Genomic DNA, 27,829 nt, shown 5'->3' on the forward strand with positions numbered 1-27,829 from the left:
GTAACATATATATATATATATATATATATATATATATATATATATATATATATATATATATATATATATATATATATATATATATATATATATATATATATATATATATATATATATATATATATATATATATATATATATATAAGAAACACCCGAAAAAGAATCGGACATGAAGAATTATCCAATAAATCCAACAATTAAATAAATCCGAGCAATCTGGTACCAGTACCGTAGTTTAACTGGTACCGTTAGTTGCAGTACTGGTACCGATACCGTAGTTTAACTGGTACCGGTACCGTAGTTTAACTGGTACCGTTAGTAGCGGTACTGGTACCGGTGCCAGTCCACCCCAACTACGCTAGAGGACTTCAAGATGGCGGCCTGTCAGATGTCAACAAAGGTACGTCGTCCACTTCTCGGCCTAAAAACCGCCTTGTTTGAGCCTGTTCAAGCGCCGGGAGGCATGACATTTGAACTCCATGCCTTTCGTTACCCTGGACACCTGTGGACGCGGCGGAGAACGCTGAAATAAGACGATTTTCCGATGAGTTTGTGGCGGGTGAGGGAGGTAGGGCGGGACGGGTCTTCCCTCGGGACGAGTACTTCAGTATACCCCATGACCGTGTTGATAGTACTATTACCCACGACCATAGCTGGGCACGATAACAGAAAACCTTATTCCCGATAACCGATAACTGATAATGGAAAACCTTATCGGCGATAACCGATAACTGATAATGGAAAACCTTATCGGCGATAACCGATATTCGTTAACTGGAAACACAAATATAGGCGATAACCGATAACCGATACCCGATATTAATCCACAATTCCGATAGCGATAAGTCCGATAGGCGAAAATGATACTATATTATTTCCAATAAAAAAACATAGATGAATTCAAATTTTCATTACTTGTATTTTAGAAAACTTACAAAACCTGAAAACCACAAGTTGACACGTACCTATGGACGGTAATACTAGAAACCCTGAACCGTGTTGTGTTATTTGGCGTCCCCGCCGTCAAATGTTGGCGCTTTTGTTTACAAACACTGGGCCAGGATTCACTAACGAGTTACGACGTTCGTAAGTCACAAAAAATGTCTTAAGGCAACTTTCGGCTGCTTTGGGCTATTCACTAAACAGTTACGACACTCTTCCGGCACCGTAACTTTACGGCAGCTCCAGACATGGCGTAAGATATCGCGACCCGTACGTAGGGCAGATTTTCTGCACAACACAAGGAGGAATGAAGAAGAAGAGGAAGACCCGCTGCCAAAATAATGAACAAAACGTCACAGTGCTATCAAAACATTGCTTTATAAGGACGTGTCAACCGTATATAATACCATTCACTGAATATGTAGTGACTGTGAACTCCTACACTACTGAATCAATTATCCTGCTGTAAACACTCGTGATAATATATATGGAGGGCTTGAAATGCTCGCAGGAGATCCACCAGGGGGTAATGTGGGTACTCATACATGCTCGGTGAATAATTGAGTCTTAACTTGTAGTTTGTAATACCTTAGACCACTAGCAGGTAATAATTCAGGAGATGTGGGCTCTCGAATTTCCAGGCACAAACTATTTTTTTCTAGGTAAAATGTGGTGCTTTTTCAAGTGGAGATAGTCTTTTTTTCCGGAAACTATTAGGAAAGGGGCTATTTCAATTTTCTTGATCAAGTCACAATCCTAATATTTACGGAAAAAAAACATCTCCACAAGAAAAAAACACCACAAATTACCCAGAAAAAAATAGTTTGTGCCTAACCTAACCTAACCTATCCTAACCTAACCTAACCTATCCTAACCTAACCTAACCTATCCTAACCTAACCTAACCTAACCTAACCTAACCTATCCTAACCTAACCTAACCTAACCTAACCTAACCTAACCTAACCTATCCTAACCTAACCTAACCTAACCTAACACTACTTACGTACTGCTTAACGGCAAACCAGCCCGAGGCCGTGGCACTGCTTCTGCGACAATCAGTCATGCGCGGTATGTGATAAAGGGAGGGTGTATGTCTCTCGGGGTCCAGGAATAATTTTTTTTTATGTTTTTTTTTTTTATGGTTTCCGGAAGTGAACAGGGTCTACACTATATACTGATACAGAAATAATGCAGAAAACGTGAGTATTAACGGCGGTAGAGAGAGCCCATACCTCCTGAATATTATCCAGTTTCTCTTGTCTTGTCTTTTTCTCTGCCCTCCAATCTCCCTGAACATATTTCTGGGTGTCCCCTTGCCATTGTTTAGCAGATTTTAGCGACCTATTTTAGAGACACAAACTATTCATTACTGGGTAAATTATCATGTCTTTTTTGTGGAGTTAGTTATCACCAGGAAGCAATTATGAAAGTACTAGAGTTGATTTGGTGAGTCCCATACTTGGGTTGACAGTTTACTCTCCTCTGTAACGATAGGCTGCTATCCCCAGCGGCAATTATAGGTTACAATTCTAGCAGAGTTAGGTTACCATCCACTAGGTTAAAACGAGTCTGTTAGTTTGTAAATAGATTTGGGAGTGAAGACGGCTGGACGATATATGCCGCAGTGCTTGTTATAGTGAATTCTGGGGTAAATTTGCTGTAGCACTTTCATAGCTGAATTATTGTGGTAATAAACAGAGCCCCATTAAAAAGCATCATAACATATCACAGGAAATAAGTAATATGCATCTCAAATAGACTGCTCCTGCTAAGCAATTACCCATTCTTTGCAACATGCATCATATGTTTGTTGGATATTTCGGTAATTGAGTCATCCCATGGCTCATTTTTGTCTCAATGATATTTACTGTATTAAGGTATTACATTTACTATTTAGTATGCTAGTTTTACTGGGTGTTATAGATGATGTGTCTAGTAAGGGTAGGGTGAAGTTGGGGGCATACGCATAGCTGTGTGTGGCCTCGGTGCTCATCTCCATCACATGGTAACCTATTGCTGGTAAATTAGCAACCTAGCAACACCCGTCAAGGTTTGATTCATCACCCAGTTTTATTCCCACTCATAGTTTAATAGCTACTATAATTGAAAAAGTATTTTATGATTTTAGGTTGAGGCAAAATATTTATATACATTGATATTTATTTCATGTTAAGTGAAAAATATATAATTACTTCATTTTTTACGTATAGCACAACATTAAAACCAGAAAATAAAGGTTCTTTGTCCATAGACTATAAAAAAAATCTTTCTCACCTTGAAATTCAAGTTATTTTTTGGGTATTGACAAGAAAATAATGTTTCTGTTTTTAACTCAAATATGCACTTTTTTCATTTATGTAACCTAACCTTACTAAAGTACTGACTCATATGTTGCTGGCACAAGTTGAGAACATAATGAAAAAGTGGGCATTGATATATACATTATTAAATATTTAAATGTGTTAAATAGTGTACTGGCAATAAAATAAAGGAAATCATCGAGCAAATTGGTGTATGGGTGTGTTTCGTTAAGAACTCTGTAGAGTTCTTCAAAGACAATGGCACTGCCCACTGTCAAAACACATTCCACTATACCTAGAAAATTTCCACGATGACTGTTGGCTCTCAAGATATAGCTGGAAGCCAGACTCTTTCTCGAGTCATCAGAGTTTTGAGAGAAGTCTTGGACTTTCCAGGATGTGACACACACACACACTCACATACACACAATTATATACTTTGAGAGTAAGAGTAGTAAAGTTGGGGGGATACGTAGTAGCAGCGCATGGCCTCGGTGCTCATCTCCGTAACATTGGCCCTTGAGACTGTGGTGGAAGGGAGCCCCCATTACCCGGGACACAGGACCAGTGTGATATCTGGGTTACCACAGATTACCTTCCCCAGATTTCCCCAGGTATCCATTTATCGACCAGCCCAAGAGGGAGGATGAACAGCTGGGTGAGCTGCACGCAGACTGCCTGGGCCGGGATTCGAACCCGGGCCTGCGGAGTAGAAGCCAGGCACGCTAACCAGTAGACCACGGAGGCGTATAACTTTGAGAGTGACACAGGCTAAATGGACTTAATTATATTGCTTTTGAAAGTCACTTAATCTGACTTCATATATATAATAACATAATATAAGAAAGAACTGCTGGTATACATGAACACAATCACAACTTAAATTGTAAAAAAAGGGGAGAAATTATCTGACTAAAAATTAACTGCAGGACAATATGGCTGAGCTTATTATACACTTAATAAAATGTAAAGCATATAGCACCGTGGTGTGTACTATTTGGAGCAATTCTTCACAGCTTGCTATTAAACATCTTTTTATATGTTATTTCCAACAGAAAACAATTAAATAAATTGCAAATACAAAACATGTTTGAAGAAATCAAAAGAGACCTTTAGTGATGCATAAGAAATACAGAATTTCATGCCCTGCAATATTCAACAAAGTCCTGTAAAGGTCCAGCTATTGCAGTCATTCTGGTTGAGACGATTCAAGGAAATCTACACATTTCTGCAAACTATCCAGTAATATATGCTTGGTCTTGCATCTTCAGAATCTTTTATCTTGTGTCCATCTTGTGTCTCCTGCCTGGAAGTTTAAGGGTCCGACGCTGCACCACTGCTGGGACATATGGGCTGCCAGGTGTTGTAGCACCCACTACACTTACAGGTTACACTCAATCTCCTATAAAAGGAAAATTATTTGCTTGGTCATCATAACCAGGATCATAAGAGAGAGAGAGAGAGAGAGAGAGAGAGAGAGAGAGAGAGAGAGAGAGAGAGAGAGAGAGGTTAAAGTGACTGGCTAGTAGTTAAAGGTTAAGAGCAATGAAGTAGAAAGTTTACATAGTTAATAAACTTAATCTGTGGAAATGAAGAAAACAAGAAATACAATACTTTCAAGAGCAGCTCATGTATTATAAACACTGTCACACTACTATAAATGCAATAACAATAAGTAAAAGCTCTTTCATAGTGCTTGAGATAAACTAACTATTAAAACATAGATACTTTAAATTCACTATTATAAGAATGTAAAGTATCTATGTTTTAATAGAAGTTAGTTTATCTCAAGCACTATGAAAGAGCTTTTTACTTATTGTTATTGCATTATAGTAGTGCGACAGTGTTTTAAGCCATAACAGCGAGCTGCTCTTTGAAAGTATGCCGTTTTATCTACTTCCCAATATCTGAGCAGCTGACAATGTCTGAGCTCCACTCCTAATCCTAGCCACATTGCTGGGCAGTGCCCTGGTGGCAAATCTTAATGACTGATATGTTTGCTAAGCTCTGCTGCTCAGTAAATGGCCTCACCTCTATGAAAATACTGAAATGACACCACGTACTGAAGTGTGTGTGCACCCATATCCCTTCCCCTCTCCATGGTGAGATAACTTGGTGCATGCAGGTATATTACACTTTTACCTACAGAGGAGGTCAAAACAGGGTAATGAGACTGATCATGGACAACTTGGAGGACAAAGTCATGGCTAAAAACTGACAGAAAGGCACGTTTATAACGTTACCTAAAGGATACCTTCATGCAGGTTAACAAAAATGTTTCACTCACTAGCGCGTTTTAGCAACAATATACCAAGCTGACTCTCCACATGACAAGTGATTGGCTTACCTGAACTTCCTCACTTCATCTCCGTACTCCCGGTGGGGCAGACAACATCGTCTGCCTCTGTCACGGGCCACGTGCTGCACTGGTGTTGAGCTTCCTGTGATTGGCTACTGTCTCTAGAGTACGTATGTATCGAGCGCTGCCATTGGTTGAACGAAATATGTCAACATCACACTACGCCGTCTATCGGCGGGAGTGTGAAACAGCGTTAAGGCAGGAAAATCTAAACATGGCGGACTTAAGATTTTTTTTGTGAATCGCAAGATACGACTTTCTTATTTCCGCCATATTGGATCCACTTAAGATTGTCGTATCTGCGAGGCGTTAGTGAATCTGGGCCCTGGTCTCTCGTGAACGGTGCATGCTCAGACCAGCAAGCGTAGACCTGTACAGTCTCACAAAGCTTTTTAACCGTAATTAAGAGTTGCTGGAAGGCTGAATCAGACATACAGTACCACTACCACCATCCCCGCTGTTTCTAGAACGACACTGTGCGAGTTGTATTTATATGTACAGAGTGCCGTTTTAGAAACAGCGAGGATGGTGGTACTGTATGTCTTAATGTGTTAAAAAGCTTTGTGAGACTCTAAACTACACTTACTGGTCTGAACATGCGTAGTTCACGAGAGACCAGTATTTGTAAACAAAAGCGCCAACATTTGACGATGGGACACCAAATAACACAACACCGGGTGCCTTCAATACCATGGCATGCTCACAAACGAATATGGAATATCAAATTTGAGGCAGTGAATAATAATTTTGGGGGGCAAAGTTAAATGATTTTTCTTTTTGATATATTGATTTTTAAGTCTTACATAAAAAAAATAACCTAGTGTTTTAATGGTGATGATCAAAGTATGAAATTTCTTCACCGAAGATATTTCATACCCCGAAGTTTTTTCACACAACACCGGGCGCCCGGGCACGTGTAGGGAGGAGACAACGTTTTTTTTCTGAGTCGGAAAAAAGTAGCGATTATCGCCAGTTTGGTTACAAAAGTAACGAAGATACCGATATATATTTAAATAAGTAGCGGATGGCCGATAACCCGATTTTGTTATCAGCGATAAAGTATCGCGATAACTTATCGCGATAACGCCCAGCTATGCCCACGACCGTGTTCTAAGGTTAAATCTCCTCTTTCTCTTGTACTCTCCAGTGTAGGGAGGTTCAGCAATCTTCCTTCATAAGGCAGGTCGCTCAGACTAGGTGCCATTTTTGTTGCTGCCGCTCTCTGTATCCTCTCCTGTTTTCTAAGGTGTTTCTTAAGTGATGGCGACCAAGCCACTGATGCATATTCTAGTCTAGGGCGTATCAAGGTCACAATTACTTTCCTTACCGTGTGTGTGTGTGTGTGTGTAGCCTATACAGCAAACAGTGTCCTGGTGTGTGTGTGTGTGTGTGTGTGTGTGTGTAGCCTATACAGCAAACAGTGTCCTGGTGTGTGTGTGTGTGTGTGTGTGTGTGTGTGTGTGTGTGTGTGTAGCCTATACAGCAAACAGTGTCCTGGTGTGTGTGTGTGTGTGTGTGTGTGTGTGTGTGTGTGTGTGTGTGTGTGTAGCCTATACAGCAAACAGTGTCCTGGTGTGTGTGTGTGTGTGTGTGTGTGTAGCCTATACAGCAAACAGTGTCCTGGTGTGTGTGTGTGTGTGTGTGTGTGTGTGTGTGTGTGTGTAGCCTATACAGCAAACAGTGTCCTGGTGTGTGTGTGTGTGTGTGTGTGTGTGTGTGTGTAGCCTATACAGCAAACAGTGTCCTGGTGTGTGTGTGTGTGTGTGTGTGTGTGTGTGTGTGTGTGTGTGTGTGTGTGTGTGTGTAGCCTATACAGCAAACAGTGTCCTGGTGTGTGTGTGTGTGCGTGTGTGTGTGTGTGTGTGTGTGTGTGTGTGTGTGTGTGTGGCCTATACAGCAAACAGTGTCCTGTGTGTGTGTGTGTGTGTGTGTGTGTGTGTGGCCTATACAGCAAACAGTGTCCTGGTGTGTGTGTGTGTGTGTGTGTGTGTGTGTGTGTGTGTGCCTACAGCAAACAGTGTCCTGGTGTGTGTGTGTGTGTGTGTGTGTGTGTGTATCATATCCAGCAAACAGTGTCCTGATGTGTGTGTGTGTGTGTGTGTGTGTGTGTGTGTGTGTGTGTGTGTGTGTGTGTGTGTAGCCTATACAGCAAACAGTGTCCTGATGTGTGTGTGTGTGTGTGTGTGTGTGTGTGTGTGTGTGTGTGTGTGTAGCCTATACAGCAAACAGTGTCCTGATGTGTGTGTGTGTGTGTGTGTGTGTGTGTGTGTGTGTGTGTGTGTGTGTGTATATAAAAAAGAGAACACAAACTCAATGAGTGTGTGTGTGTGTGTGTGTGTGTGTGTGTGTGTGTATACAGCAAACAGTGTCCTGGTGTGTGTGTGTGTGTGTGTGTGTGTGTGTGTGTGTGTAGCCTATACAGCAAACAGTGTCCTGGTGTGTGTGTGTGTGTGTGTGTGTGTGTGTGTGTGTGTGTGTGTGTGTGTGTGTGTGTGTAGCCTATACAGCAAACAGTGTCCTGATGTGTGTGTGTGTGTGTGTGTGTGTGTGTGTGTGTGTGTGTGTGTGTGTGTGTAGCCTATACAGCAAACAGTGTCCTGGTGTGTGTGTGTGTGTGTGTGTGTGTGTGTGTGTGTGAACACATGATCGCAAGGGGTCCGCAAACTGGCCTATACTTGGCAGCCCCTGTCCACCCCCGCGAGTGGCAGTGTAGCACCCATCATCCGCCTCCCCAAGCCCATCTAATCTCCTGAATGCAGTAATCCTGCCCCAGCCAGCCACCACACGGCCACCACCCAGCCGTGTTCCACCCTGTATCCCACCCACTACTTCCTACCAAATCTTTTCATCCATAAACTCGTCTAACCTCTTTTTGAACACATTTACACTACTGCTGCATACTACCTCCCCTGGCAATGCATTCCATAAATCTGCCACCCTATGCATGGCTAAAGAAATAGTTTTGTAAGTCCAACCTACACCCTTGTTTCCTAATTCTCCTATCATGACCCCTAGTCCTGTTTCCCTCCTCTAGTGTAAAGAAAGTATCCACATCTAAGTAATCGCAATCTGAAAACATTTTATATAGCTCTATCATATCCCCCCTTAGACATCTCCTCTCAAATGAAAACATATCTAGCTCTTTTACCCTCTCCCTATACTCCAGGCGCCTCATTGCTGCCATCATCCTAGTTGCTCTTCTCTGAACTGCTTCTAACAAAGTTACATCCTGTGGTGACCAAGCTTGTATACAATACTCTAAATGAGCTCTAACATATGCATTATATAAACTACCTCTTACCTCCTTGCTTTCATAACTATAACATTTCTATTTATAAACCCCAGGATCCTGTTTGCCCTATTTCTAGCTTGTAAACACTGCTTTGAGAATTTCATAGTCTTATCTGTCACTACACCTAAATCCTTTTCATTCTCAACTGCCTCTAACCAAACTCCTTCCATCTCATAGCTAAAATTCCTATTATATCTTTACCTATATGCATAACTGTCTCTAGAGTACGTATGTATCGAGCGCTGCCATTGGTTGAACGAAATATGTCAACATCACACTACGCCGTCTGTCGGCGGGAGTGTGAAACAGCGTTAAGGCAGGAAAATCTAAACATGGCGGACTTAAGATTTTTTTTGTGAATCGCAAGATACGACTTTCTTATTTCCGCCATATTGGATCCACTTAAGATGGAGTTAGACTCCATCTGCCACCTATCTGCCCATCCTATCCAAGTCCCTTTGGATCCTATAATTGTCCTGAGCCCCTGTACTGTACTAGCTATCTTGGTATCATCTGCAAACTTTGGTGTTTTACTACTAATCCCTATATCTAAATCATTAATATATACTAGGAACAAAAGTGGCCCTAGCTGAGGTACCCCACTAACCACTTCCCTCCAGTCAGACTTGGCCCCATTTAATACTACTCTCTGTTTTCTACCCCTGAGCCATCCACTCCACTAGTACTGTACCCCTATCCCATGCAACCTCAGTTTATGCACTAGCCTCCTGTGTGGTACCTTATCAAAAGCTTGACTAAAATCTAGATAAATTACCTACGGCTATACTGTTTCCCTCATCTAACTGCTTTGTAATGTGTTCTAAGAACTGTAGTAAGTTTGTGAGACACGACCTACCTCATCTAAACCCATGCTGAGAGTCCCTAATTAGTCTATACTGATCTAAATGCTCCCAAATACTACCCTCAATAATTTTCTCCAGAATCTTACACACACACACACTGTATACTAGTCAAACTGACTGGCCTATAATTACTAACATCCTCTTTCCTACCTTTCTTAAAAATGGGTGTAACATTAGCTAACTTCCAGTCCTGAGGTATCTCTACGTAGGAGCATGTCTCAAAACAACGGTTTATCTGCCACACCCGTTCATGCCGGATAAACCAAGGACTACTGTAATGATATACTTTTTTCATAGACGTTAATGTTAACATTCAATACATTCTTGCTGGATTAACGGTATCAACGTTAACATTTACATTAACAATATAACGATGTTAAGATTATGATTAACGAAGCCCACCACTGATCATTGGCACCTTCCTTATAGACACAAGTCCATTTTTCTGTCAAAGAAAGTACATGAAATATTTCAGACGATAAACTGATGATTCCCGTCAGCTTAACGCCAGTACTTTCCACTCTGTTGTGCTATAAGGAAGTACCATTGTAAAAGTCACACGAATTTTGAGCTATGAAGCTTTCCACGGGAATTTTCGGGAATACTCAGGAATTTTCATTAACTTTGAGAATGAAAAAATAGTCTTTTTTTTTTTTTTTTTTTTTTACTTTATTTATTTTTCAAGTTCAGTTTTAGGGGACAGTTGTTGAATGTCCCGCTGGTGGCACAGGGGCAGGATTTTTGAAGTGGCGCCTATTGAGGCTCATGTGGCTGGTGAGAGGCACACTGATCCCGCGGTGAGTCTGAGCTGATGCGATCAGGACAGGACTGGCTCTGGAAACTGGAGTCACTGGACACGATCAGTAGAGATGATTCATGCACAGTGCTGTGCTAACTAAGGTTCAAGACTGTTTTATCCACACTTTATGAAGATTGTATTGCCTGTTTAATTACAGTATTATCCACTGCCTGCTTGACACACACACACACACACACACACACACACACACACACACACACACACACACACACACACACACACACACACACACACACACACCTCCAGTGTGTTCCTGCTGTAGTGCCTCCCTCACTCTGCCTCTCTGTTTCAGGGTGACAACCCCGAGGAGTGTCCAGTGTGCCTGACAGGCTTTGATGACTTAGTACAGCGGCCACGCACTCTGCCCTGTGGCCACATAGTCTGCACACTGTGCACAGATAAACTGAAGGAGCAGCGCCGTGTTACCTGTCCGGAGTGCCGCGTCAGCCATGCCGTGCCCAAGGGCGGGCAGTTCCCTGTCTGCTATACAATTGAGGCCTTAATAAGAAGGCTGAGAGATGACAAGGCGGCACCAGCAGCCTCGCCGCCACCCAGTGCCGGGAAGGGGAAAGGGGCAGCAGGATCAGCTGGCAAGAAGAGAGCAGCGAGTCTCTCCAAGAAAATGCGTTCCTTTCTGCAGGAACAGGAGGCCACAGTTGTGGCCGCCATCACCGCCTGCCAGGAGGCTCGGTCCCAGCTGGACCAGTATGAGGCCACCCTGACAGGCTGGGTCGAGCGGCAGCAGCAGCTGGAGGACAGCCTCCAGGGACTGATGGACCTGAGCAGGAGTTCCAGGGAGCTCCTGCAGCAGGAAAAGTTCCGTGTGGCACCGAAGAGGAAGGAGGCGATGAAGAAGGAGCAGGAGCTGCAGGCTGTGCTGGAGAAGTTGCGCACTCGTGCAACAGAGCAAGAGGCAATCAAGATGGTGGGTGAAGTGATTCACTTCACCAATAAGGCGGAGCAGGTGTTGGAGGAGTGCCAGCAGTGTTTCCCTGACGCCGGCATCCTCACCACCGCCAGGAAGGTGAGTGTGCCGCACCTGTGCCCTGGGCCCTCAGTCACGCGAGTAAACACACCAGGCAACACACAGGGGGCATACACAGTGGTACACACAGGGGGCATACACAAGGGTACACACAGGGGGTATGCACAAGGGTACACACAGGGGCATACACAGGGGCATACACAAGGGCACACGCTGTTAGCATGTTACACTTTTTTGGTGTAGTTTTAAGGTGGTGTGTGTTACTGGTTGTTTGTTTAGTGTTTGTTTAAGGCGCGAACTGTTGCCTCACTCGTTGAAGGGCCGGTGTTGCCGTAGCCTGCTTCACAGCTGCTTGTAGTAGGTGAGATAACACAATAGCCTTGTAATTAAAGTGATGATAGATTTGTATGGGCCGAGCGGAAGCCGTTAAGTTCACTAAGCTCACTCTCTCTCTGGGACATGAAAAGGTGTGTGGTTTTTAAGAGTTTTTAGTATAAAAATGGTATTGACAACTTTACACAATAGTTACAAAGTTTATGTGAGCGGCCGCACGAAGAGGGAGCACACCCGGAGCGGACCTTGTGTCCTGTGCCCTCACCCGTCTTCTTCTCCTCCCTCTTGGCGCTGCTCGCTCGTTTTAGTTGCGTTTCTGGTTCGCCGGAAGGGTGTGTCTTCCGGTGATGACTTGCCGGAGCTTACAACGTTCCGGTGCTGATCCTTGCTGATTTAGCGTCAACCCAGCTTCTGTTCTCACGACCATAAGCGCCTACGTGTCCACTAACATCCTGTGGCGACACTGAGCTTGTGTTTCGACACATGCATTCATATGTACATAATAATATACACATTACAAGCATATACAGGGGTAGACACTGGTGGCATACACAGGGGTACACACAGGGGGCATATACAGGGGTACACACAAGGGGCATACACAGGGGTACACACAGAGGGCATAGAAAGCGGCACACAGGGGCGAGGGTGTGAGCTTCTTCCCTAACCCAGTGTTGTTGTTTCAGGTGAGAGAGGTATCTAGTGCAGCCCTGGAGGCCACCCAGGCTGTCCAGGCGGCTTGGGAAACTGTTTCTACAGAAGAGCTTAGGCCCCAGTCAGTCCCAGAAGAACCCAGGCCCCAGTCAGACCCAGAAGAACCCAGGCCCCAGTCAGTCAAAGAAGAACCCTGGCCCCAGTCAGTCCCAGAAGAACCCAGGCCCCAGTCAGTCAAAGAAGAACCCAGGCCCCAGTCAGTCAAAGAAGAACCCAGGCCCCAGTCAGTCAAAGAAGAACCCAGGCCCCAGTCAGTCAAAGAAGAACCCAGGCCCCAGTCAGACTCAGAAGAACCCAGTTCGCAGTCAGACCCAGAAGAGCCCAGTTCCCAGTCAGACGCAGAAGAACCCAGGCCCCAGTCATACACAGACTTCACCATCATGGAAAAAGTGCAGTTCATTTTAGAGCCAAACTTGAAGGTCAGTACCCCCCCCCACCCATCCCCCCGGGTGTCACTCTTGTTACAGCGAGTCCCTGGCACACGTCACTGCAGTGCTTACCTTACCTCAACACAGCACTGCAGTCACCTTACCTTGTCACTGTGTGATTGCTGTGTTTGCCTTACCTCAACACAGCACCAGTGGTCACAGATACCTTGTCATGGCATAATTGGTGTTTCTGTTAATGTCTCGATGAGTTACCAGAATGCACTTAATGTAGCATAATTGGTGTTCTATTTATGTCTCAGTGAGTTTACCAGTGGTCTTTATCATGTGGCATAATTGGTGTTCCTATTACAGGTACTCAGTGAGTTACCAGTGGTCACCTTGTCATGGCATAATTGGTGTTTCTGTTAGTGTCTCAGTGAGTTACCAGTGGTCACCTTGTCATGGCATAATTGGTGTTTCTGTTAATGTCTCAGTGAGTTACCAGTGGTCACCTTGTCATGGCATAATTGGTGTTTCTGTTAGTGCCTCAGTGAGTTACCAGTGGTCACCTTGTCATGGCATAATTGGTGTTTCTGTTAGTGCCTCAGTGAGTTACCAGTGGTCACCTTGTCATGGCATAATTGGTGTTTCTGTTAATGTCTCAGTGAGTTACCAGTGGTCACCTTGTCATGGCATAATTGGTGTTTCTGTTAGTGCCTCAGTGAGTTACCAGTGGTCACCTTGTCATGGCATAATTGGTGTTTCTGTTAGTGCCTCAGTGAGTTACCAGTGGTCACCTTGTCATGGCATAATTGGTGTTTCTGTTAGTGCCTCAGTGAGTTACCAGTGGTCACCTTGTCATGGCATAATTGGTGTTTCTGTTAGTGCCTCAGTGAGTTACCAGTGGTCACCTTGTCATGGCATAATTGGTGTTTCTGTTAGTGCCTCAGTGAGTTACCAGTAGTCACCTTGTCATGACATAATTGGTTGTTTCTGTTAGTGTCTCAGTGAGTTACCAGTGGTCACCTTGTCATGGCAGAATTGGTTGTTTCCCATAGTGTCTCTGATGAGTTAGTGGTCAATTGTCATGGCATAATTGGTGTTTTTGTTAGTGTCTCAGTGAGTTTTGAGTTCAGCTTCATAAGCAAAGCTCTCTTAAGGAGTCAGCAGCTTTCTTTACACACTCATGTTTCCTGCCGGCCAAGGCAGCAGCCTGACGTGGTCTTCTTGCTCTTAACTCCCTTCCCTCCACCGGGGACCTTTGCAGGCCGAGGACTTCCGCAGTTTGACACAGCACACCAGGAGCCTGCTGCAGGCTGGCTGGGTGTTTGCTGAGCTCCAGGTGGAAGGTCAGCGACGACACGCAAGAATAAGCCTCGAAGCCGGCCGGCCGTGCCTCCATGTCCTGACGGACCATCCCCCGCCACTGGGCGCGGTAACCCTGCAGGTGAGCTGGAGCAGTGACATCTCAAGTAATGGACGGCGGACTCTTTTGATTTTGCGGCGCCCTTGTCATTAAGCCGCGAATTTTGGAAATTCAACCGCTTTGGTACAAATTGCTATAGCTCCCTTATTTCTGGGGCTAAAGAAATTATTTTGGTATCAATCGACGGCAAAATGAAAGGGCTATAGTTTTTTTTATACGCGACCTGTCTCCAAAACCGACTCAAAAGGGTAACAAATTGAATAAATTCGCAGAAAATGGATCTGAAAATATACAATTTTTGATTTCCCAACCTTGAAACCCACTCATTTTTCGAGAATTTCAAAGACCTTATTTAACAAATGCTTTAGCCCTGCCAATGTGCTTTCCAATATGATGCATAACATTTCCCTACTCCCAGTAGTGTCGTCGCTAGAGCTCGAAACGTAAACCCTTTTGAGAGCGATTTTGACGAACTCCAGACACTTTGCCGTTTTTGTCTAGTGTGACCTTGCTATTGCCTCTAGAAGGCTGCACTTTGGAATGTCGCCCCTCTTGGCAATGTAGTGTGACCAGCTCGAAGGATTTTGTGATACCTCGCCTCCAAGTTTGTCGTCGAGCCGTCACCAAATAGCCCGTTTTTCTGCCGTGATTTGGACACGTCCTAGTTTTTTGCTTATACCTTTTATTTATTTATTTAGTGCTTTCCAATGTTTTTTTCTGATTATTAATCTGTATTAATAGAGCTTTCATTTGCCACCAAGCACGCCTTCCCAGCTTCAGTAGTTTTCGCTCGAGCTTGACCAGAAGTCGCGACGAGCATTCGATGAATCAGACTCATTTCACTCGTCGAGACCAAATATATATATATATATATATATATATATATATATATATATATATATATATATATATATATATATATATATATATATATATATATACACACACACATACATACATATATACATACATATTTGGTATCAAAAGAAAGCAAATTAAATGTATTATTCATAAATGGGAAGAAATAGGGTTGAATACTAAATAAAATAAAATAAATAACATGTATAATAAGGCGCTTAATATAGGTTGATTTATATAGTGAAATGATTATATAAAAATAGTAACTTTTTATATAGATATCTTAAAATGATTTCAGTACAAGATAGTCAACATATTGAAGTGTTCATATATGAATAATTATGCAGATACATTAATTTTTGTGGCGTCAGGAAGGTTTTTCGTCTCGGCGCGTGAAATGAGACATTCGGCGAATGTTCGTCGCGACTTCTGGTCACGTTTCGAGCTCTAGCGACGAAACTATTGGGGGTAGGAAAATGTTATGCATCATATTGGAAAGCACATTGGTAGGGCTAAAATATTTGGTAAATAAGTTTTTTGAAATTCTCAAAAAATTAGTGAGTTTCAAGGTTGGGAACTCAAAAATGTTTTTTTTCAGAGCCGTTTTTTGCGAATTTATTCGTTTTGTTACCCTTTTGAGTAGGTTTTGGAGCCCGGTCGCTTATTTATAACTATAGCCCTATCATTTTGCCGTCGATTGATACCCAAAACATTTCTGTAGCCCCAGAAATAAGGGAGTTATGGCGATTCGCACCAAAGCGGTTGATTTTCCAAAATTCGCGTGTTAATGACAAGGCTGGGGCAAGTTTCCGGTCCATAGTGTAGGGTTCACTGGCTGGAGACTTGACCCTGCCTGAGGGGGAAGGCGGCCGCTGAGTTTCAATGATCTGTGTCTGCATCCTAGCTTTGAGTGGCGCCACATCCCCCGCTACAACCCAAGCACCTCTTCTCCCCGCAGCTTGGGGGCCGCCCTCCAAGGCTGCGGTGCCTCGGCCTCGGCCAGTCCCAGCCCTCCTCTTTGCCTCTCCGTTCTTGCCGGCATCTGGCCAGTAGCTGTCCCACGCTGCTTCTTGTCTGCTGCGTCCCTCACCAGGGCCTGCCTTGTGTTCAGAGCTTTAGTGACCTCAGCCACAGCCTTTTCCTGCCTTTCCCTCGGGTGTTCTAGAAGCTCCTGGAGGTTGGCAGTTTATGCTAACAGAAATTTGCCTTTCCAACCCTGTTGCTTTTCCTCAGTTTTGTTGGTTTTCCTTCTGTCTCTTTTTACTTCCTTTATTTACATTTGTGTGTGTGTGTGTGTGTGTGTGTGTGTGTGTGTGTGTGTGTGTGTGTGTATTTACCTAGTTGTAGTTTTCCAGGGCCTGGGCTTACGCTCGTGTGGTCCCGTCTCCATATCTGTATCTGTCCAGTTTTTCCTCAAAGTTTTGTTCCAAAGCTCTATGTTTCTTTGCGGGAAGCTATATTTCTTTATGTCTCTCAAGCATCTTCCTTTCCTCAATTTTTTACTGTGTCCTCGTGTGTTGCTGGTGTTTCTTCCTTCTCGTAGTAGTAACTCCTCATTGTCTACTTCTTCCATTTTGTCCCATAATTTGTATTAGGTCTCCCCTTTCTCTTCTTTGTTCCAGTGTTGGCAGGTCCATTTCCTTTAAGCTTTCTTCATATGACACTCCTCCGAACATGTTGTTCATCCCTCCAGCTCTGGAACCATTTTCGTTGCCAGCCTTTGTATTCTTTCTAGTTTTTTGGACGTGTTTCTTCTTATGGGGAGAGCACACAGTTTCCGCATATTCCAGTTTTGGTGTAATCATAGTGGTTATTATCTTTTTCATCATATCCTTATCCATGTAGTGGAATGCTAATCCTATATTTCTTACCATTCTATACGTATCACCGAATATCCTATTAACATGACTCTCAGACTGTTGATTATCTTGCATTGTCACTCCCAAATCTCTCTCTTCTTGAACTTTCAATATTTCTCCATCTCCCATTCTATATGTCCATTTTGGTCTCCCTTCACTCTTTCCATTACATGACATTTCTTCACATTGAACTCCATCTCCCATTTCAAACTCCAGTCCTAAATCTTATTTAGGTCCTCTTGCAGAATTTCACAGTCTTTACTGTTTCTTATATGTCTCATCAAGTTCGCATCGTCTGCAAACAGGCTCATGTAACTGCTTACTTTCTCCGGCATATCATTAATATGTACTAGGAAAAGTATTGGTGCCAATACCGATCCTTGAGGCACTCCACTATCTACAATTCTCCATTCCGATTTCATGTCCTTTACCACTGTTCTCATCTCTCTTCCCCTTAAGTAACTTTCCAGACAGTTTTGCATTTTCCCTTTCAATCCTCCTTTATTTTCCAGCTTCCATAGTAGTCTTGTAAGTGGAACTTTGTCAAAAGCCTTCTTCAGGTCCAGATACACGCAATCCATCCCTCTCCTGTGTTATGTCTGTGTGTGTGTGTTTGTGTGTGTGTGTGTGTGTGTGTGTGTGTGTGTGTCATACCTGTTGCGCGCACGTGTGTGTGTGTGTGTGTGTGTGTGTGTGTGTGTGTGTGTGTGTTTTACAACAAAGGAGGCAGCTCAAGGGCACACAAAAAAAGAAAACAATAATAAAAAAAAAGCCCGCTGCTCGCTGCTCCTAAAAAAGAAACAAAAGAGGTGGCCGAAAGGAAGATCAAATACGGGAGGAGAGGTGTCCTGATACCCTCCTCTTGAAAGAGTTCAAATCGTAGGCAGGAGGAAATACAGATGAAGGAAGATTGTTCCAGAGTTTACCAGCGTGAGGGATGAAAGAGTGAAGATGCTGGTTAACTCTTGCATAAGGGGTTTGGACAGTATAGGGATGAGCATGAGTAGAAAGTCGAGTGCAGCGGGGCCGCGGGAGGGGGGGAGGCATGCAGTTAGCAAGTTCAGAAGAGCAGTCAGCGTGGAAATATCGATAGAAGATAGAGAGGCAACATTGCGGCGGAATTTAAGAGGTAGAAGACTATCAGTATGAGGAGGAGAGCTGATGAAACGAAGAGCCTTAGCCTCCACTTTGTCCAGAAGAGCTGTGTGAGTGGAGCCCCCCCACACATGAGATGCATACTCCATACGAGGGCGGACAAGGCCCCTGTATATGGACAGCAACTGTGCAGGTGAGAAGAACTTGCGGAGACGGTACAGAACGCCCAGCCTCGAGGAAGCTGATTTAGTAAGAGATGAGATATGAAGTTTCCAGTTGAGATTTTGAGTTAAGGATAGACCGAGGATGTTTAGTGTTGAGGAAGGTGATAGCTGGGTGTTGTCAAAGAATAGGGATAGTTGTTTGGAAGATTGTGTCGAGTGGATGGGTGGAGAAACTGTGTTTTGAGGCGTTGAAGGACACCAGGTTCTTCTTGCCCCAATCGGAAATCATAGTAAGGTCTGAGGCTCAGCGTTCTGCAGTATCCAGCCTTGAGGCGGTAAGTTCGTGAAGGTGGGTCTTCTATTAAAAGAAGTTGAGTAATGCAGAGTGAAATCATCGGCGTAGGAATGGATAGGACAGTTCGTTTTGGAAGAAGATCATCAATGAACAACAGAAAAGAGTGGGAGATAGGACAGAACCCTGTGGGACACCACTGTTAATAGATTTAGGGAAGAACAGTGACCGTCTACCACGGAAGAAATATAATGTTAAGAAAGGAAACTGGAGATACAGGTCCAGAGAGAAGTATAGAAAACGTAGGAGGGTAGTATAGAAAGCAAAGATTTGTGAAAGAACCTATCAAAAGCTGTTGATATTTACAGCGCAATAGCAAAGTTTCACCGAAACGGCTAAGAGAGGATGACCAAGAGTCAGTTTAGAGAACAAGAAGATCGCCAGTAGAACGCCCATTGCGGAACCCATACTGGCGATCAGATAGAAAATCAGAAGTGAAAAGGTGCTTTTGAATTTTCCGGTTCAGGATTGATTCAAAAGCTTTTGATAGACAAGAAAGTAAAGCTATAGGACGGTAGTTTGAGGGATTGGAACGATCACCCTTCTTAGGCACAGGCTGTACGAAGGCGTACATCCAGAAGGAAGGAAAAGTAGATGTGATAGGCAGAGACGAAAGAGTTTGACCAGGCAGGGTGTCAGCACGGAAGCACAGTTTTTAAGGACAATAGGAGGCACTCCATCAGGTCCATAAGCCTTCTGAGGATTGAGGCCAGAGAGGGCGTAGAAAACATCATTTTGAAGAATCTTTATAACAGGCATAAAGGAGTCAGAGGGGTGATGAGTAGGAGGAATATGCCCAGAATCGTCCAGAGTGGAGTTTTTAGAAAAAGTTTGAGAGAAGAGTTCAGCCTTAGAGATAGATGAGACGGCAGTGTAGCCGTCAGAACTGATGAGTGGAGGGAAAGATGAAGAAGTGAAGTTGGAGGAGATGTTTTGGCTAGATGCCAGAAGTCACAGGAAGAGTTAGAAAGCAAGGTTTTGACATTTTCTATTAATGAAAGAATTTTTGGTTAGTCGGAGATTAGATTTGGCACGATTTCGGGCAGAAATGTAAAGTTCATAATTAGCATTAGTTTGAAGGCTCTGGTACCTTTTGTGAGCTACCTCTCTATCATTGACAGCACGAGAACAAGCGTGATTAAACCAAGGCTTTTTAGCGTGAGGAGTAGAAAGAACGAGAATGTATGCCTCCATTCCAGAGACAATCACCTCTGTGATGCCCTGAGCACACACAGAGGGGTCTCTATCCTGGAAGCAATAATCATTCCACGGGAAATCGGAAAAGTACATCCTCAGGTCGTCCCACCGAGCTGAAGCAAAATGCCAGAAGCATCGCCTCTTCGGTGGGTCCAGAGGGTGTACAGGAGCGATAGGACAGGATGCAGAAATAAGATTGTGATCGGAGGAGCCCAACGGAGAGAACAGTTTGACAGAATAAGCAGAAGGGTTTGAGGTAAGGAAGAGGTCTAGAATGTTGGGCCGATCTCCAAGACGGTCGGGAATGCGTGTAGGGTGCTGGACCAACTGCTCTAGGTCGTTGAGGATAGCAAAGTTGTAGGCTTGTTCACCAGGATGGTCAGTGAAAGAGGATGAAAGCCAAAGCTGGTGGTGAACATTGAAATCTCCTAGGATGGAGGTTTCAGCGAAGGGAGAGTGGGTCAAGATGTGCTCCACTTTAGAATTCAAATAGTCAAAGAATTTTACATAGTTGGTAGAGTTAGGTGAGAGATAAACAGCACAGATGTATTTAGTAATAGAATGACAGTGAAGTCTTAGCCAGATGGTGGAAAATTCAGAAGAGTCAAGGTCGTGGGCACGAGAGCAAGTGATGTCGTTGCGCACGTAGGCGCAACATCCAGCTTTGGATTGAAATTTAGGATAGAGATAGTAGGAGGGAGCAGAGTAGAGGTTGCTGTCAGTAGCCTCAGAAACCTGTGTTTCGGTAAGGAAGAGAAGGTGAGGTTTAGAGGAGGAGAGATGATGTTCCACAGAATGAAAATTAGAGCGAAGACCGCGAATGTTGCAGAAATTGAGAAGAAAGAGGTTCGAGGAGTTATCAAGACACCTCTCGGGTCGGAAGCCAGAAGGAGTCCTCCTGGGGAATTTGTGGTCCCCCAGGCGGGGACTCGAGGCTTGGTGTAGGTGCGCCATTTGAAATTTTAATTTTGGGAAAAAGGTATATGTTATGTGAATGTAGTGTGGTGTGGATAAAGGAGGATCTGTCTTTAGAGAGCATGCTGAACTACTCTCCGGTGTTGGTGAGACAATAGGAAACTCACCAGGAGTGGATTGCGCCCGTTCGGTAGGTGTCTTCCTACCTACTCCAGTGTGTGTGTAATCAACTGTTGTGTGTGTGTGTGTGTGTATTTACCTAGTTGTGACATACGGGAATAGAGCTACGCTGGCGCTGTCCTGTCTCCATATCCGCTCTTGTCCAACTTTTCCTTAAAATCATGAGTGTTTCTTGCACAAACCACCTCCTCCTCCAGTCCATTCCACAGCTTCTGTTTGGGAAGCTAAACTTTTTCACATCTCGCCTACACGTGGTCGCCCTCAACTTATTTCCATGTCCTCTCGTTTCTCTCTCGCTCCACACACACACACAGGTCCTCTCTGTCCAGATTCTCCACCCCGCTCGCCACCCTGTACACCGCTATCAGGTCTCCTCTCTCTCTTCTTCTCTCCAGGATTGTGAGCCCCATGCTAGTGAGTCTCTCCTCATAAGTCCGATCCCTAAGCTCCGGTACCATCTTAGTTGCCACTCTCTGCACTCTTTCCAGCTTCCTTATGTTCTTCTTTTCGTGAGGAGACCAGACCACTGCTGCATACTCCAACCTTGGCCTTATCATTGTAACTATTATTTTCTTCATCATCTCCTCGTCCAAATACACAAATGCCGTCCTTATGTTCCTCAGCAAATTCATAGTTTGTCCCGTTATCCTGTGTGTGTGTGTGTGTGTGTGTGTGTGTGTGTGTGTGTGTGTGTGTGTGTGTGTGTGTGTGTATCATCACCTGTTATGTGTGTGTGTGTGTGTGTGTGTGTGTGTGTGTGTGTGTGTGTGTGTGTGTATCATCACCTGTTGTGTGTGTGTGTGTGTGTGTGTGTGTGTGTGTGTGTGTGTGTGTGTATCAGCACCTGTTGTGTGTGTGTGTGTGTGTGTGTGTGTGTGTGTGTGTGTGTGTGTGTGTGTGTATCATCACCTGTTGTGTGTGTGTGTGTGTGTGTGTGTATCATCACCTGTTGTGTGTGTGTGTGTGTGTGTGTGTGTGTGTGTGTGTGTGTGTGTGTGTATCATCACCAGTTGGGTGTGTGAGTGTGGGTGTGGGTGTGTGTGTGTGTGTGTGTGTATCTATATATCTATATATATATATATATATATATTTATATCTATCTATATTTATATCTATATAGAGATTAAAGATTCGTTTTAGGTCCGTGCCAGTATCTCATTACCTACCTCATGAAACATCAGTATCTCTTCATATATAATCTTTTCTAAAACCTTCAACAGTCATGGAAACGCTTTGAAAATCCAATTCAAGGACTTTTTTTTTACTCTTGAAAATAGTGGAGAATGTTTACGGAAGCCTCCTCTGGCGACGGCGCAGCCGGTGTTGCGAGAAATACCTCCTTGCTGAAATAAGTCACGTATACATGTGGGGGGGTCCAGGGGGGGCCATGCCCCCCCTGGTTAGAAGGGGGGGTCGAGGGGGGCGCAGCCACCCCGTTAGTAGGTCGTAAAGTTCCGTTGGAGTAGTTTAAATATGCTTCCCGACCCTAAACCCACTGCGAGCTATTTTACGGCTGCGGCGGCTGCAGCATCGTCGCGCGTGTGTGTGTGTGTGTGTGTGTGTGTCACCACCTGTTGTGTCTGTGTACAGGTCAGCCAGGTCGTGCCGCCCTCCCCCCCCTGCACGGTGTTCCTGGACCTGTCCTGGCCGGGCCGTGCGCCGCGCCGGGTCCACATCCGTCTGAGCCCCGACACCCAGCGGGGCCGCCAGTTCCTGATGCTATGCACGGGGCAGCGCGGCCCCTCCTACCGCGGCACCAGGCTGTACGATGTGTGGTGGAAGGGGGAGCCGGGAGAGTATGTGTTTGGCGGGGACTACGAGAGTAATGATGGTGAGGGGGAATGTGTGCTGCTGCCTGGCCTTGAGGAGGGTGTGAAGGGGAGGCCATGGCGGGCAGGGGATGTGTGGGGGAGGGGGAGGCAGGGTATGTTTACCATCACCACCAGGGACGAGGAGGATGATGTGTGGCCTTGTTGTTGTGTCTTCGGTGAGGTGTTGGAGGGACTGCACGTGGTGGCCGAGGCAGCCCAACACAGCGACATTAAGGAGGTGACTGTGGTGGACTGTGGCGTGGTGCTGTAAGGGTATACTGGCCTGCACCACCACCACCACCACCACCACAACAACATTAAGGAGGTGACTGTGGTGGACTGTGGCGTGGTGCTGTAAGGGTATACTGGCCTGCACCACCACCACCACCACCACAACAACATTAAGGAGGTGACTGTGGTGGACTGTGGCGTGGTGCTGTAAGGGTATACTGGCCTGCACCACCACCACCACCACCACAACAACATTAAGGAGGTGACTGTGGTGGACTGTGGCGTGGTGCTGTAAGGGTATACTGGCCTGCACCACCACCACCACCACCACCACCACAACATTAAGGAGGTGACTGTGGTGGACTGTGGCGTGGTGCTGTAAGGGTATACTGGCCTGCACCACCACCACCACCACCACCACAACATTAAGGAGGTGACTGTGGTGGACTGTGGCGTTTTGCTGTAAGGGTATACAGGCCTGCACCACCACCACCACCTCCACAACATTATAGAGGAAATTGTGGTGGACTGTGTGTGGTGTTGAGGGTACTGGCCTGCACCACCACCACCACCACCACAACATTATAGAGGAAATTGTGGTGGACTGTGTGGTGTTGAGGGTACTGGCCTGCACCACCACCACAACATTATAGAGGAAATTGTGGTGGACTGTGTGTGGTGTTGAGGGTACTGGCCTGCACCACCACCACCACCACCACAACATTATAGAGGAAATTGTGGTGGACTGTGTGGTGTTGAGGGTACTGGCCTGCACCACCACCACCACCACCACCACAACATTATAGAGGAAATTGTGGTGGACTGTGTGTGGTGTTGAGGGTACTGGCCTGCACCACCACCACCACCACCACAACATTATAGAGGAGATTGTGGTTGTTTTCTTAATGTATTGTTGTTGTTTTTTATTTCCTGTAACCTCAAGTTCAGTATAATGTGTTGGTCAGTTTCTTGTACTATTGAGCATGATGTTTTGTACACTACAGTAATCCCTCCTTATACACGGAGGTCAGGTTTCAAATTAGACCGTGCATTAAGAAAAATCGTGTATAACTACATTAGACACTGGGAAAGGGCACAAAATTAATGTTTACCCTCTTTTACTCAAATTACTTAGTGTTCTTTGCTGTGAATTTCCTTTTCTAACACTTAATTTTGAACGAGAACATTCATTGTCCGTCATCCAAGGCTTCATTAAACCAGTGTTTCTCTACACACAAAGGAAACAGTGTCCGCGCTGGACCTGTTTGCTGCTTCGTGCTGTTAAGTGTGTGTGACCTTCACGGATGGAAAAAAATATCATTTATGCAATAAAAGGAATTGAAACTGGACTTTTAGAATTGATTTTTCCTTTTCCTTTTCCATATTCTTAATTACTACGAGAAAACAGTATTGGGGCAGGAAGGAGAAAAACTTAGCCATGCGCAAATAATAGTCTATATTTGACTCGACGTCAAGCAACCCTGTTACACAGTCATGCATGTCATTGTTAGAGGTATATTAAGCAGTAAATGGAGAAAATGCAACCTACAGGTCAATTACTGAGAGGGGTTGGCTACATGTTTTTAGGGAGAGAAATAGTTGTGGAGTGGTGGAGATGACCAGAGATGAAAAAAAGCCTTACAAGAGTGGAATAAATAATACAAGATAAGAGAGAGAGAGAGAGAGAGAGAGAGAGAGAGAGAGAGAGAGAGAGAGAGAGAGAGAGAGAGAGTACGTACTTACCATAATTTGGCACACACTCGCCTGGTAAGGTTAGATTAATTCTTGCGGGCCGCGGTGTTGTGGGCCCGGGCGTGGGAGGGATAGCGTACGACTCAATAATTTGGAACACACTCGCCTGGTAAGGTTAGATTAGTTCTACCCGTGGCTGTATATTTTAGTGAAGTTTAGCTTAAAGTTACTTCTACAGTTGTCGTAATCGTCAACATTTGGCACCCAAGCCTATTTTTGGCAATTAGGTCGGGGTCTCAAACATCGTCTCCCAAAACACCGTCCTTGTCCGACGCTTCGTTAAAATGTTATATTCGAAAAGCTGTGCGTCATGGCCCCTGGGACGCATAGTAGTGTCAGGAAGTAATTTCGGCCAGCACTGTGCACCGTGTTCCCGCCGCGTGATAACACTGAAGATAAGCTGATATATGGATGATGTTGGGAAATGGGTGAATTGTAAGCAACTGAAGCTGAATGGGATGAAACTGAATGCTTGATATTGTGGGGAAGAACAAGGATCTCAGGAGGCTGGATATTTCCACTCCTCGGATAAAAGATGTGAGTGTGAAAAAGTCAGTCCAAGATTTAGCCGTGATACTTGACTGCACTCCAAGAACACTCCAAGAACAGATCAATCCTGCACACACACAGAGCAATGATATAATATTCCCTCACCGCCAATATTACAGGAATGCAAAAATACAAATATGAAGTACCAAGAATATAAATACCTCAGGCTACTTTCATATACAAAATAATATAAGATTATATCCTTCTGTCTTAGTAATACTACACTAAAAATATATATATCTATATCATTTTGAGTTAATATATGTCACTTTACATACTCTAAATACTATTGACTTAATAGCACACTAAATATAGCTAAATGTATAGAATGTATATAGATATGTAATGAGATGATGCGATAACACATATACTGGCCGGCATTTCCTCGCCCATTACCACACCCCCCAAACAGTGAGAACAAACAAACTAACACACAAACGCACGTTTATAACATAATAGAAAAACTGTGAAAAAATCCAATCCTAAGGCATAGCTGTGATACGCATAGTTTCCATGTCATCATTAGGTCTTCAGCCTTTTTATAAATACAACTACTCTTTTATTAAATAACCTAGCTAGGTGCACACTCGCCTATACCAATTATTGGTGTTGTTTCTGACGCAACTATTTTGAGTGTATTGAAGTTCTATTTCTGTCCTTAACAGAGAAGGAAGAATAGTTGACATATATATGGAAGACTTCGGCTACACTCGTCGCTCCACACCAGGCCATAGAGTTTTTTGATAGCTAATAAATACTTTTAAAGTTAGTTAAGTTACTCTGTTGCCTTTGAAGGTGATAAATAAGTAATGGTTGTTAATGTGGATGTAAATACTGTTAGGCCCGCCGCCCTTCCTCCAGATGAGATCCCGTATAAGTTGTATAAAAATGGAGGTGCGGCTGTGATTGAGAGGATGACTGAGTTATTCAACCAGGTATGGGAAGAAGAGAGAGTGCCAAGTAAATGGAATGAATGTAGAGTGACTCTGATCCACAAGGGCGGGCATAATAGTAAGCAGGAATTAAAGAACTATAGGCCAATCTCTCTGGTAAACTCAATAGGAAAAATCTTTAGTGCTGTGTTGAATGAAAGGTTGTGTAAATGGATTGAGAGTGCCAGGGTGCTGGGTGAGGAGCAGAACGGGTTCCGAGTGGACAGGCGAGCGGAAGATAATATGTTTGTTGTAAATGAGCTGATTGAAAGGAAAAAGAGAGAGGGAGGAAGCTGTACTTAGGCTTCCTAGATAGAGAAAGCTTATGACAGGGTGAATAGAGATGTGTTATGCAGAGTGCTTGAAAAAGTTGGGCTGAGTGATAAGATTGTTAACATAATTAGAAGTATGTATGTAGGTACAAGAGCGAAGTATAGACTAGGTGATCTAGAGACAGGTTGGGTGAAGAGTGAAAGAGGAGTGAGACAAGGCTGTATATTATCACCAACATTATTTAGTCTTTTCACAGAGGAGTTAGCAGTCAGAATGAGGAGAACAAATGCAGGAGTGACAATTGGAGAGGATAAAGTATGTGTGTTGCTGTATGCGGATGATGTGGTGGTTATGAGTGAGTCTGCTGAAGAACTACAGAGTCTCCTAGATGTGGTAGGGGGTTATGGAAGGGATTTTGGGGTTAGGTTCAGCAGTGAGAAGAGCAAAGTAATGATAGTAAATAGGTCAGAGGATGAGAGAGAAACAACTTGGAGACTGGAAGGGGATGAGTTGGAACAGACGGAAGAATACAAGTATCTAGGGGTGTGGATGGAGGTAAATGGATGCGGCAGGGCCAAGAATGTAAAGATAAGTATGACAAACCAGTGGGTAGGCCGTTTAGGGAGTGCAGCCACAACCTGTAAAAATAAAAACAAACAAACAGTATCCATTACAAATCTTCCAATTCCCTATTTCTTTCACACCACATCTTTTCCAGAAAACTCTTCATGGCTTCTATAATTCTATCATTTGCTTCAGCACTCAGTCCTGGAGCAGCAGCATCATCCATTCCGTTCTTGCAATCCTCCCATTCACATCCCAGCCCATCTCACTCAGTGCCACCCTCATCATCTCCGTCCTTTCTCTCCGGTACCTCCCACACACCAGTATCGCATGCACGACAGTTTCATCCACACCCCTGTCACACATCTGACACACTTTGCTGCGGGACTCAGACCACCTGTAATTTCTTGCATTCACATTCATACACTGCGCTCGAGCTTGGAAGAGAAGATCACCACCCAGGCTTCCACCATACCAGCTGACACACTGCGGGGCTTCCTTTTCCTTGTACCACTCCAAAGTAGTCTTTCGCTCCATCGCATGCTTCCACCTCCTCAGACCGTCACCTTTCACTGCACTGTCTATCTCTCTCTTCCACTTTCTCACATCCCATTCTAGACCCTCACTATTCCTGTCAGTCACCTTCCATTCAAAGAAACGCCTCCCTTCCTCTCTGCTCACCCACCTGACTCGC

General features: G+C 44.3%; 1 protein-coding gene across 15 annotated transcripts; it reads left to right on the forward strand.

Annotated features, from left to right (window-relative positions):
- The first annotated feature begins 341 nt into the window (after window positions 1–341).
- On the forward strand, window positions 342–24,171 carry LOC126991187 (uncharacterized). 15 transcript variants are annotated; one of them, XR_007745235.1, is made up of 7 exons: window positions 342–400; window positions 10,870–11,601; window positions 12,582–13,028; window positions 14,245–14,424; window positions 22,614–23,072; window positions 23,160–23,243; window positions 23,415–24,171. XR_007745235.1 is itself a non-coding variant. In XM_050849955.1 (6 exons), exons 1-6 carry the CDS (start codon window positions 374–376, stop codon window positions 23,190–23,192), a joined length of 1,878 nt encoding a protein of 625 aa, XP_050705912.1. In that variant the 5' UTR covers window positions 342–373; the 3' UTR covers window positions 23,193–24,171. The 15 variants fall into 15 exon arrangements, 5 of the variants coding, with proteins under 5 accessions (XP_050705912.1, XP_050705913.1, XP_050705914.1 ...); XR_007745234.1 differs by lacking the exon at window positions 23,160–23,243 and adding an exon at window positions 23,244–23,327; XR_007745241.1 differs by lacking the exon at window positions 23,160–23,243 and adding an exon at window positions 23,244–23,327 and having other exon boundaries at window positions 23,797–24,171.
- Window positions 24,172–27,829: the final 3,658 nt, after the last annotated feature.

The sequence above is a fragment of the Eriocheir sinensis genome, unplaced genomic scaffold (assembly GCF_024679095.1).
Source record: "Eriocheir sinensis breed Jianghai 21 unplaced genomic scaffold, ASM2467909v1 Scaffold25, whole genome shotgun sequence".
Taxonomy (NCBI): Eukaryota; Metazoa; Arthropoda; class Malacostraca; order Decapoda; family Varunidae; genus Eriocheir; species Eriocheir sinensis.

What these genes read in the sequence shown, in the direction of transcription:
- LOC126991187 (XM_050849955.1), top strand. Translation starts at nt 374, where the DNA reads ATGGCGGCCTGTCAGATGTCAACAAAG. An exon ending in TCCTCACCACCGCCAGGAAG is followed by an intron (nt 11,602 to 12,581) that starts GTGAGTGTGCCG and finishes TTGTTGTTTCAG; the next exon opens with GTGAGAGAGGTATCTAGTGC. An exon ending in TTTTAGAGCCAAACTTGAAG is followed by an intron (nt 13,029 to 14,244) that starts GTCAGTACCCCC and finishes GGACCTTTGCAG; the next exon opens with GCCGAGGACTTCCGCAGTTT.